A 13,338-nucleotide genomic window follows, 5' to 3' on the forward strand; every position below is an offset into this window, starting at 1 on the left:
CAGGTCGGAGAGCTCGGCGGATGCAGAAGCCAAGCTCTCCGACCCGGGTGGCTCTTACCCTGGCAGCAGGAGGCCGGCGGGGATGTGGCAGAGGCGGCGGCAAGGATGCGGCCGGTTCCCCAGCCTCCTCCTCCTCCGCCTCTTCCTCCGTCTCTTCTTTCTCCGTCTACACCTTCGTTTTGAGGGCGCACTGGAGGCTGTATGACGTGTAGATTCCCTCCTAGAGGAAAAACAAAACAAAACCTCATCCTGGAGGGCAAGAATGGATCAGGAGGCAGAAGCAACAGCTCTTTGCCTCCAGTTGTTTGTTAACATGAAGAGGATGCTGCCAACATCTTTTCCCTCAGTGATCTTGGGAGTTGAATTTAGAGATGTGAAAATCAGCAAAATTCAAGCTCAGTGAAGTTATCTGAATTTCATCTAAAAGCTCATTCCTACTTGACTTCATATCAGATTGCAAGTTTTTCAGCACTGCATGAAACTGTGTATTTTTGTGTTTCATTTCCATATGTATGCATCAACTGTGTGCACCTTTGAAGTCAACACATTCATCTCTCATGGATTAAAGCTTGTTTGTGTGCATTTTTTTTTAAAAAAAGTATGCACATTTTTGAAATGTACACATTTGTAACACTTTTTGTTTTGGTCTCCTAACTTACAAATGTATGAACCACAGACTTAGGCCTTAGCTAGACCTAAGGTTTATCCCGGGGTCGTCCCTGCCTGCTCCCGGGATATCCTGCGTGTCATTTACATGAACAGGGATGACCCCGGGACGATCCCAGGATAAACCTTGGTTCTAGCTGAGGCCTATGTCCCTTTCTACACCTCCCAGCATTCTGGGAGGGAGGGGAAGGCTCTTGCGATATCTTGATCATGAGAGCCTCCCCCAGCCTGCACATGAGGCACACAATGTCCTGGGAGGAAGCAGGGATGTTGCGGGTGCCTGTTCCTGATCCACCAAAAATGTAAGTTTTTTAAAAACAACCACAACCCTCAAATGGCCCTCCCAACTCTCCCTGCCATCCCAGGGGTGGCAAAATTTCTGCCACCATCTCCCCTGATGGGCATGTAGCTGCACCGTGTGGCTCCTGCCCATTTTTGGTGGCGGGATGTGCGCCCACACCTCCTGCTGTCTTGGGATGATCCTGAGACCATGGGAAGAATCAGGTTTTCCCAGGGTTTATTTATCCCTGGGAAAACCTGTGCCCATCCCCCCTGCCCCCGGGAGTCCCTATGCATCATTTGGATCCACAGGGACTCAGCCACGACCAGCTTGGACTATCGGGCTGGTGTAGAAATGCTCTTAGTTTAAGTCCATGTTGAGCCCGGATGGTGCAAACAGGGCAATTCCAGATTAAAAAAAAGAAATTGAAACAAATTTCTTACACATCCCTAGTTGAATTACACACCTCATAATCCCTGGTTAAAAAAGACACCAGAGCATTATGCTGTCAGCATCTTCACTAACAGCTGAAGGAGAAGGAGGCAACAACATCTCCCATTTTGTCAGCCCCCCCCCCAATGATGGGATTCTCCCCCATGTGGAATAGGGCAGTAAGGTTCTTCACCTAGGAAGCACCCATCTTTCAAGACTTCTGACATCCCTACCACCAGCTTTTCCTGAGGGAGAACGTATTCTTTCATCTTAGTGTTCTTATTAGGCAACCCCTTTTGTTCAGCTCAGGCCTCAGTACAATAATGTAGCATTTAGGGAAAAAGATGAAACCCAATAATCCAGCACTGGAGGAAAAAATGGCAAAGATCTCCACGGCCACCACATATTTCCCTTTGGTGCTCAGGTAGGCTGGAACAAAGGATAACCACACACTGCAAAACACGAACATGCTGAAAGTGATGAATTTAGCTTCATTGAAACTGTCCGGTAACTTCCTGGCTAAGAAAGCTACCGTGAAACTGACAATTGCTAGGAAGACCAAATATCCCAAGACACAGTAAAACAGGGAAACAGAGCCCTCATTGCATTCCAGTACAATTTCCCCATCCAATGAATGCATGTCTACATCTGGGAATGGAGGAGATATACTGAGCCAAACTGTACAAATGCCTGCTTGAATCAAGGAGCCGGAAAGGGCAATAGAATTGGCCAGGCCTTTCCCCACCTTTTTCCTCATCTTGGACCCTGGTTTGGTAGCCATGAATGCCACAAGCACAGTGATGGTTTTGGCCAAAATGCTGGAAAGGGCCACAGAGAAGACAATGCCAAAAGCCATTTGTCGAAGAAGGCAGGCCGCCTTTCCAGGCTGTCCTATGAACAGCAATGTGGAGAGGAAGCAAAGAAAGAGGGAGATGAGGAGGATGTAGGTGAAGCTCCGGTTGTTGGCTTTGACTATGGGGGTGTCCTTGTGCTTCAGAAAGATTCCAAGCACCAAAGCTGTGATCAAAGAGAAAGAAATAGCCAAGATCGTCAAGGTGATGCCTAAAGATTCTTCATAAGAGAGGTAGCTTAGAACCCTGGGAATGCATTGATTCTGGTCCTTGTTGGGATACTGATCTTCTGGACAATTGACACAGGCATCCATGTCTGAAAGAAAAGAAAAGGAACACTGAGTATTTATTTCAGGATACTGGCCAGCATTTTCCTAATAATGTCTATTGGTACAGTGAGAACACATTCCCCCCCACCCCAACCAGTCTTCAAAAAAGGAGACTGGTATTCTGAGCTGGTATTCTGTAGTTGCTATTTTTCTTCTTCTTCCTTTGAGGAAGGAGAATCCGTATTCACATCCCATCTCAAGTTATGAACACAGTAGTCAGACTGTGGCAAAAACCACTTTTTCTCCATCTCAGGCCATGTTTGTAATGCGGAAGTATTAACGATATTAACCTTCAAAGGCCTTAGCTAGACCTAAGGTTTATCCCGGGATAGTCCCAGGATCGTCCCTGCCTGCTCCCGGGATATCCTGTGTGTTATTTACATGAACAGGGATGAGCCCGGGATGATCTCGGGATAAACCTTGGGTCTAGCTAAGGCCCCAGTCTTGTTGTAAAAGTTATTGTTTATGCAGCACTTTTCGCTTGTATGGTTGTTGTGATGGTGATGGTTGTATTGTATTATTATTTTTCAATAACGTGCTGCCATCCTAGATTGGAAAGCACTTTAATACCAGGGAATATTCTAAAGGCACGTAATACCTTCCCCCACACCAAGCTCTTGAAGCTAAAGAAATCTGGGTCTGATTACTTAACATAAGAAAGGCCATGTGGGATCAAACCAAAGGTCTATCTGCTACAGCAGTCTGCTCTCACAATTGCCAACCAGGTAGCTCTTGTTCCCACAGAATGGACAGGGTGCATTTGTGTTCCAGTTACTCATATTCAGCATCATACGGCTTCTGATACTGGACATCCTATAAAGTCACCATGATTTCTAGCCATTTATAGCCTTGTTTTCTATGAATTTCCTTTAAACCTTATGTACACTGCCTAGAGTTCAATTATGGAAGAAAAGCAGGATATCTATCTAATCTACCCCAACATAAAGGTCTCTTGAAGATGGTCTCATTGAAATTCTAGTTCCAGAGCTATGATTGATTGACATCTGGGCAAAGACCTTCACAATGGCTGGGAGGCCAACTCCTCTCCCTCTATATTTCAATAGGCATTTGGCCTATAGAGTGCCTGATACTCTTTTATGTTATCTAAGCTTTTAGGAAACTTCACTGTCCACACCTCTTACTTTTAAACTGTTTTTAAAAAGCATGGTTAGATATATACATTAGAGGGATACACATTCTTGAAGTGAATAAATAAATAAGGATCTCTCTGTCTATTATGCCTCTTACCTTTCTGGTGAGTGATCATCCCTTCTGGACATGGAGCACAGTCATAGCAGCAAAATTTCTTTCCTTCCTTCTTTTTCTTGTGAGAGCCAGGATAGCAGTTGTCATTGCATGCAGAAAGAGGTGGCACCTGCACAGAAGCATGGAGGGCTAAAGTGTTGGACTGGGAGTTGGGAGATCCAGCTCTAGTCCCCACTCAGCCATGGAAACCCACTGGGTAACTTTGGGCAGTCATAGGCCTTAGTTAGACCTAAGGATTATCCCAGGCAAATGGAGGGGTCGTCCCTGCCTGCTCCTGGGATCCCCTGTGTGTCATTTGGATGCACAGGGATGATCCCGGGACAATCCCGGGATATAGGCCTGGTTTAGCCATGGCCACAGACTCTCAGCCCAACCCACCTCACAGGATTGCTGTTGAGAGGATCAAATGGAGAAGAGGAGGAGGAGGAGGAGGAGGAGGAAGACTACGTATGATGCCTTTTGTTCCTTCGTGGGTAAAAGGCAGGATATAAATGCAATAATAAATAAGTAAAATAACAGAATGTGCGATCTGCAAATAGTAGACTGTTGACAGTGATTAAATGGTGACGTTACAGATTTGAAGCAAATTTCTCTGAGCTTTGTTGGGAAATTTGGGGGTTCATTGAAAGCTGCTGCAAACCTGAGCAGAGCTGTACAAATAGCGGAATTCTCTTCCTGCTCTGACTGAGGGAGAAGGATCAACACTTTCTTTGGTGGATAAATGCTCTCCTCTAGTCTTTTTTTTTCCAGCCAGGGATCATTGAGCACAATCTCAGGAGGTTCACTCCACTCAACTGTTTTGGCAGGCAAAGATCACATGATTGAAGAGATCTGCCTGTGCATACTATACCCATGGATTTAAGTGTAACTGAAGTAACACACACTAACATTTAAAGAGCATTCTTGTCCCCATAAGAACATAATGTCCAGAGCCTAAAATTACCTAACTGTACCACTGCATAGATAACAAGGTTTGGTCATAAAATCTTTTCTATATGAGGTTTCAATGAATGGGCAAATTTAAATATTGAAGCATCTGCCATTGTGGCTCACCTGATTAAAGCTTTTATGCCACACAATTTGGTCTTCATTAATGGTTAACTTTTTGCCCGGAGGAGCCTGGGGATCCAGTCTTCCAACTTTCACTCTAACCATCGTCGCATTGGAAAACATCAACCAGTTTGTAACATCAAACCATGAAATGAATTCTCCATTTTCATCAAAGTGCACAGTGTCTCCAGCATCGTTATTGAATGAGGTGCTGCTTAGAAAGTGATGGAGCTATATTGAAAGAAAATATGAACAAAGCGGTCTTGAAATTACTGCAATGAACTTCAAAAAGGCCTGTATCAACTGACATATGGAGTCTTCTTCTTTAGGAAACCATGTGTGCAATTTCATATTTTTAGGGACAGATGTACAACTTGTATTGAATCAGTACAAATGTGGAATAAAAAGCAGGAAATAACAGTATAAAAGCTGTAAATGGAATGTGGAATGTGCCCCAACAATTATAAGTGCACTGCAAGACTCTTATAAAGCAGTAGTGTAGATCTAGCCTAGCTGTCACTTACCTACCATTTGCTTCATGTGGATGGCTGATTAGAACTAATAATAAACTTTAAAAACTCATTCTTTAATACTGGGTTGATTCCAGACTATGTTATGCTTACAGAAGACCCTACTGATTATAGAGGGTCTAATCTAAGCATGACTAAATCTGAATCCAAACCAATTGGTGCTGGCAGTATTAATTCAAAAGGATTTGCAAAAGAAAACCCTTTGTTATCTAGGGTTTTACAGACTCAGTGTTTTTTGCGGGCAATGAGGGTGTGGTTGCAGCAGCAAAAGTCCATTCCTTGGCTTAGCACAAGTACATTCGTTCAACTCACTGACTCAGCAAGCTGGGGAGAACTGCCTCACCCTGCTCTTTCGTCAGCAGGACCGCCCCCAACAAAGCAACATAGCGCAAGGAGAGAATGGTGCTTTTATTTTATGTGGAAAAAATAAATCACACTTTCCCTGCCCGGAAAAGGAAAAAATGGAGGGGAAGAGGCAAGGTGACTGCATGACAGGCACAACGTCATCTTAGTATCTTGTTTCAAAATGGCAAACAAGGCAGTATGAGAATGTAATAAAACACTGGTGTGATGGAGCCCTTCCACCGAATTAGAAGTCCCTTTACCTCCAGATATTAACTAACTTTGCAAAAAAAGTGTTGAGGTGCAATTACCTGCCATGGTTGCACATTCTGAAGTGCCAATTTCCCTTCTTCTAGCCTTGTTCTGCTATGTTTGGAGCCGAATTTGTACATGGCATGCAAAGCATGTGCCACAGCATAGACAGCATTGTAGACATTGTAGCTGTGGCCGGTCATGTTCATTTCAAACCAAATTCCAGGAAGAGTCTCCAACTTCTCCTCCTTTGTACAAGTTTTCTTGCTCTCATCAACGACACCAGACATTCTTAGTGAACAGATGAATGCCTGTTCCCAGAAGTCCTGGATGAAACCGTCTCCTTTGTCCCAGCCAGGCCTTATCATCTGGACAAATCTTTGGAATCCTAGTGGCTGGTTTGAGTAAACAGTGAAGGAGATGGAACCATGGAAAATTTGCATATCACAAATCGTTTGAAGACTTAATGTCGCAAAATCCCAGTGGGATGTAACAATCCACACCTTATCCTGTATTGGTAACTCAAATAAAGGTGCTGAAAATAGCAACACACTCAAAAACTGAAAGGATGGAGGTTCTCCATATACAAAGTATACATCGGCTCTGCTCTCTGAGATAATTTTATAATTTCCCCACTGCTGTGGAATTATGTCTATCAAGTCATCCACATAATCCCATTTTGGTATTTTGAATATGAAGGCACAACAGATGTGATTCTGGGAAAGCATTGGCTCCATGGTCTGTAAAAACATGTTCCCTCTCTCATTATCCACAGCAGAGAGCCCAATCCATGTCCATCGGAAATGCTGAAGTAGCTGCACCACTCCCATGTACTGTTGGGCTTCATTTGGGACCATCTGGTACAAAAATGGGAACAAGGTTTTGGCACCTTGTGATGGCAAAAATGACCCATACGTGATCTGAATAAAAGTATTTTTCAGATAGATTATAACTGAATGTTAAATGGGGAAATGTATATACTGAATCATCTGTAGCTATGGCTCACATGATTAGAGCTTTTATATCTCACAACTTCATCATTGTTATTGGTTAACTTGAGGTGCAGGGAAGAACTCACTGTCCTCTTCTAAGTGACTTCCATTCTGGTAGAGCAAATGCTTTGAATGCGGACTTTTCAATCTTGATTTTTCCAGGTAGGAAAGAATCCAGCTTGAAACTCTTGAGAGCCTCTGCCAGTGAGTGCTGACAATACTGAGCCTGATGGGCCATTGGTCAGACTGTATAAGACACTTTCTTAATAACATAAGAAGTGTCATGCTTGATCAGACTCAGGACCCAAGGCTCTGGAACTCCCTTCACAGGGAGGCTAGGCTGGCTCTCTCTGTGCTACAGTTTCAGAGGCAGGCAAAAACTTGTTTTTGTTTCAGTAAGCTTTTGCAGATGCAAGGTGAAATAATGAGACGAGACAAGAAATTGGTTTTAAAAAGGGCTGCATTTATTTATGAATTTCTGCAAAAGAAGATGGAGGCCTAGGCGGGCATCCTATGTTGGCCAACATCTTGGCCATAACTGGGATCAAGTGAGCCATTCATATCCTGACCAGTGACGTGTGTCTATCGCCACCCATCAGGATGGTAGGCCTTCTGATGTCACTCCTCCTCAGGTTGCAAACTCTGATTGAGTGAGTAAGGTTGGCCTAAGAGGTAACCCTTATCCCGTCATCTGGTGCTGCAGGACTCCCAGCTGAGGGCCTCAGGGATTACCAATCACCTCAATGGTGCCTAAAAATGCTCTCCAACCTTGCTCCCGATGCCTGCACGCCTGCCCCCATCAAAATGCGACCAAATTCAACTAATTAACCTAGTTAATAGTCCCCTGTTGTCTTACAGTGTGAAGTAGGTGAAAAAACCTCCCAAAAGAAATGATTGAGAGCAAAAAAAATCCTACTTGGCCACCCTAGGGGCAACCGAAGAACTCACACTGTCTACAGGGAGGGAGGCAGGGAGCCACAAAAGATGAAGAGCAGGCTGGGGAGGAAGAGCGCTCCTTAAATAAGGGCTTCCAGTCCCCTCCCCACGTCCATGGTGCCAAAACGGAGGCAGTCAATGGCAAGCCTCCCTCGTCTCTCTGACCTCCCCCGCAATTGCCTCCCCACGCCCGGGTTGTAAGGCCTTTGGAACTATGCTGGACCCGTGTTAATGTATTGGATCCCCCCTTTTTAACCTGCTAGTTTTTTTAAATTTTTTTTTGCATGTTTTTAAGTTTACTGTAGGTTTATTCTATTTTAACTTTTGTAATTTATATTTATATGTTTTAATTGTACATGTTTTAATCTTGCAAACTGCCCTGAGTCCCAGTACTGGAAAAAAGGTGGGATATTATTATTATTATTATTATTATTATTATTATTATTATTATTATTATTATTATTATTAATCATCATCATCATCATCATCATCTAGTCCAGCACTTTGTTCACACAGTGAGTAACCAGCTGTTGACCAGGAACATACAAGCAGAACACTGTGCAACAGCACCCTTTCAATTATTATTATTATTTATTTATATAGCACCATCAATGTACATGGTGCTGTACAGAGTAAAACAGTAAATAGCAAGACCCTGCCGCATAGGCTTACATCTCAAACATCTCCCCCAGCAACTAGTATATACAGGCTTGTTGCCTCTGGTCCTTTCCTAATAGGACTTGTGTTTTTTTTATCCCCTTCACCATTGCTCTCCTTTGAATCCATTCCAATCTGTGTATAGCCGTAGAGTTTGTCACCCCGAACTTGAATCTGTAGGCCGTGTTTACACAGAAGTAAACTTCATCGAGCTCCTTGGGGTTTACTCCCAGAAAAGTGTCTATATGGTTGCAGCATAAGCCTTTTGTTATTTCAAAGCTCCATTACACTACTGACATTAATCTTGAGAACCTTATCTTCCATAGTACTGCCAAGCCATGTTTTAACACATCTTATTGCTGTGCAGGACTTCTCTTTCATTTTGTTGTTTTTGTCTAAATTCAGAACTTTGCATCCATCTCTGTTGCACATCACTTTGTAAATTTCTGCCCAATTTCCCATTCTATCATGTTAATTTTGAGTTGACCCCTATTCTCTCAGATGTTAGCTACCCCTCCTCTTTTGTATCATCTGAAGCTTTGATGAGGGTTCCTTTCACACCTTCATCTGGGTCATTGTTTAAAATATTGAAGAGCAAGAGCCCAGGAGAAACCCCATGAGCACCCCACCCAAAGTGTTCTTCCACTTTGATAATGGGCCATTTTATGGGCAACTTTTTCTAATGAGTGGTGTGAATCCACTGCACAGCATTATCTGCTTGCCTGCATTTAACTGTTTTTTTAGCCAAATGATCCCCGAGGTCTTTGTCGGATGCCTTGTTGAAATAAAAAAAGATGGTGTGCCACATTTGTGAAAGCTCCAGATCAACATGCATACAGCTTACCTGTGGGGTCTTATAGGTCGCTGAAAAGATGGCCATATTGGCAGAGACTTCAGAGCTGCATCCTCCAATGAGAGCTATCAGATTGTTGTGGTTGTGACACTTGAAGTTGGGGACAAACCTACCCTTTGTGGAAAGCATGTTAAGGGTGGCCTTAAAGGTCATCCTTGCTGTATCGTAGCTATTGAGGATGTGGAACCCCAGAGTGATATTGGGTAAGATTTGAGGATTCTCATTGATCTCTTTGACAGCAAATGCCAAAGCCAGGACATGTTGGTAGTTCTTAGGCACTGAACTGGAATAAGAGGTACAGGCTGTTAAAACCCAGAACAGCAGCACCACCACCACCATGCATTTATAGCCTATGCAATGAGAGAGGGCATTGCAAGTGGAAAGTGTGAAGGGGAGTGTAACATAATCATAGTCCTGTAAATGTTTGTGTCGAGTTGTAAGATTTTTTCCAGGTATGGCAGAGTTAATGGAATGCTGGTGTGTGAGTGATAGTTGGGAGGGGTGCATGAATGAGAGGAATTTAAAGTGTTCACAGTTCAATGGTCAGACAGGGTTTAGGGTGTCAACTAATATACATCTAGTGAGAGTGGTTTTGGGTTTAGAAGGGTTAGGTATATTGGATAGGACTATGTATAAGATGCTTAAATAATAACCTCTGTATAAACCTTTTTGTATATAATATGATATATTTTTTATAATTTATATAATTCTGTGTGTCAGCTTGATTTGTTAACACTACCAAATTAAAAACACACACACTATTTTCTTGTTCCTACTCCTACATAAGTTGAAAGAAATCAATTAAACTATTGGGTGTCTCATTGACACAAGATAAAAGGGCTGAAGTTTTGAGATTTATTTATTATTTGTTAAAACATTTTTATCCTGCCCTATTTAATTGGGATCTCAGGGTGGCGTTCAGGTAAAATCAATTCAAACAGCATAAAACCATAAACAATGTATGCAACTAAAAACATATTAAACCATTAACAAGCTAAAACCAGTAGAAAATTTAAAAGCAATAAAAACAATTAAAACTACGCAGCGTTAGGTAAATTTAGCCCTCATTTTAACTTAGCCACATTTTATCTTTGGCAGGATTTACACTACTGCTTTAAAACGGTTTAAACAGTAGTGACAACTGTTAGGGCCCAGGACACACAGCATATACAGTTTTCAAACCATTTTCAAAGTGAAGTATCCTGCTTGGTGTAGATCTGGCCTTGGTGCTGAAAGAAAGCCAGCATTGGCACCAATCGGGATTCCATGGGGATGGCATTCCACAACTGGGGTGTCACAACAGAGAAAGCTCTCTCCCATGTCCCACCATAATGTATGTATCGCATTGGTGGGACACAGAGGGAGGCTCCTTCAGCATATCTCACACATATTTGTGTTTTTGTGTACTGATTCCAGCATGTGGAAACTGGTGGGAGAATAACAGGAACATCACATGGGCCACTATAAGGTTCCATAAACCCATCTACATTTGAAGGAAGTAGCCAGATTTGTCATAACAGTGAATGGCGCCTTATGGCTAATCCACAAATTACTTAAAAACACATAGAGCATGCCCTGTTCACTCTGAAATGCATTAGTACAAGAACATAAGAACATAAGAAGTTCCATGCTGGATCAGACCGAGGGTCCATCTAGATCAGCATTCTGTTCACACAGTGGCCAAGCAGCTTTGGACTAGAAACCCACAAGCAGGAGCACCCTCCCACCCATGTTCCCCAGGAACTGGTGCACACAGGCTTACTGCCTCGGATAAACAACAAATGGGGACAAATCTGTGCCTGCAAATGCCTATATCATACACATTCTCTGGTGAGGGAGTCAGATATGATTGTGGGTTCCTCTCAAATGTGATTTAAGATTCAGCAATGACCCAGGCTTGACCCTGTGCAATGTAGAAATAACCCAGGCAAATTACAGGGATAAAAATAATAGGAAGAATGAAAGATGATGATAGTTATAAAATATACCAATATGAAATGACAAATTTTAAAAATGACAAGGCTGAAGGTGCATGAGAGGGCCCCGAGATGGAGACAACTCTGATAGGGAATGAGGAGAAATATGACAAAAATTAAATATGGGCATATCAAAAATACCTGGTTATTCTGCAGAAATCCTAGAGAAGCATTTCCCTACATTGTATCCTCTAGATATTTTGGCCTTCAATTCCCATCATCCTCAGCCTTTGTAGCTAATGGTCAGGGATACTGGGGGTTGTAGTCCAAAACATCTGAAGGGCACCTGGACAGGAGAGGCTACCCTAGAGAAATGAGAATGATCCATTCATTCCAATGGGCCCTGCAGAGGAAAACTCACTAGTAGTTTGTATCTAGCAAGATAAAGTAGAATGCCTCTTTTCTCACACCATTAAGTAAATAAATTGTTACTAAAACACAGTGATGCATTCTCAGTTATTATTGTCTGAATTTATTACAATGAGAGGAAGAGAGGAGGAGGAGGAGGAGAAGAAGAAGAAGAAGAAGAAGAAGAAGAAGAAGAAGAAGAAGAAGAAGAAGAAGAAGAAGAAGAAGAAATTATGCCTTACTTAGTTTCATCATGCAACACCTGTGTGGGCTGTTCTGTGAATGAGAGGATATCATAGAAGAAGATGACCTGAGAAACAATCTCACCAATGACAAGGTCACCAGGCTGATAAAATTCGTGAGGGATAGGGAGGGGATCCTCAGGCATGGTGCAATCAATAGAATGGGTCTTGCATGTTGTATGACATAGCAGTAGAAGCAGCAACACCAGCACCAACATGATCCAGTTGACAAAATGTCCTCTCCAAAATTCATTTCTCATCTTTCCGTCAACAGCTTTTTATGTATGTATATTATCAGTTTTGCTATGGCTTCCCATGAATTGGAGATGATTTACACTGATTTATTGATTGGCCTGTTCTGCAATATATTTACTAGTATCATGTTCTTACTGTCTCTTCATCCATCATTGCCCTTGAAGAGTATATTCTGCTTATCTGCTCAAACCGAGTGAGAATTATAAGCATCTTTTTCTTTTTAGAATTATCTTATATAGCTTTCCATCTAAATAGGTTACAATAAGTTTGCATAGTTGCAGAAAAGAAGTGTAAATTCCAGGACTGATACATTTTTACCTTTTTTTAAAAAAGGTGATGATAACGGTGGTAAGATAATGGCCAAGATGAAGAGGATATAAAGGATTGCTAAAAAAATGAAATAAAGAAAAAGCAAGCTACATTACAGCACTGTAAAGGAGATAATGAATAACTCATTAATCATATCCAGTTCTTCGGAGTAAGAAACCAGCAAGTGAATAGATAACTATACAAGGAGAGGGGATGATGAAGAAGGGGAACTCACAGTATGCCTGTTGATGAGATTAAAAATCATGATAGAGTCAGGTATTGGAAATAGACCTGAAGTTAATATAAAAAGGAATTGCTCATACAGATGAATGACAGATCCTTGTCTATGCCCAGATTGGATTCTGAACAACATGTGGAGTTTTATAGCCCATCCACCCCCGATGATGATTGTTGATCTCGCTGGGAGGCTTTGGAATTCCATTGTGTAACAGAATGAAAACAGCAATTTACCCAATACAGAGGCAAATTATCACTTCCCAAATGTGTTGTGATTTTTTGAAATTGCATCATGGATGGATATTTCCTTGAATCCTGCACTTAGTATTTTCTTTTTTAGGGATAGCAAGGAGTAAGTGGCAAAGAGACAAGAGCTATGTTCAGCCACAGCTCAGTCATAGATAGCATAACCTGAAGGCCCAGGGCTGGATCTGCACAATTCTTTTATAGTGGAATTGAAGTGCACTGATAGCTGTTGGGGCACATTGTACATTCCGCAGTCCAGACATTACACTCACCGCTTTCATTGTGTTAT

The 13,338-nt window shown here is 42.2% G+C and overlaps 1 protein-coding gene across 1 annotated transcript; it reads right to left on the minus strand.

The window, feature by feature from the left end:
* Positions 1 to 1,643: 1,643 nt before the first annotated feature.
* On the minus strand, positions 1,644 to 12,148 carry LOC134405497 (vomeronasal type-2 receptor 26-like). Its single transcript, XM_063136741.1, has 6 exons — positions 12,003 to 12,148; positions 9,428 to 9,719; positions 6,058 to 6,918; positions 4,878 to 5,105; positions 3,807 to 3,933; positions 1,644 to 2,545 (listed from the first exon to the last, which is right to left on the minus strand). Exons 1-6 carry the CDS (start codon positions 12,146 to 12,148, stop codon positions 1,644 to 1,646), a joined length of 2,556 nt encoding a protein of 851 aa, XP_062992811.1.
* Positions 12,149 to 13,338: the final 1,190 nt, after the last annotated feature.

This window comes from Elgaria multicarinata, chromosome 11, assembly GCF_023053635.1.
Source record: "Elgaria multicarinata webbii isolate HBS135686 ecotype San Diego chromosome 11, rElgMul1.1.pri, whole genome shotgun sequence".
Classification (NCBI taxonomy): domain Eukaryota; kingdom Metazoa; phylum Chordata; class Lepidosauria; order Squamata; family Anguidae; genus Elgaria; species Elgaria multicarinata.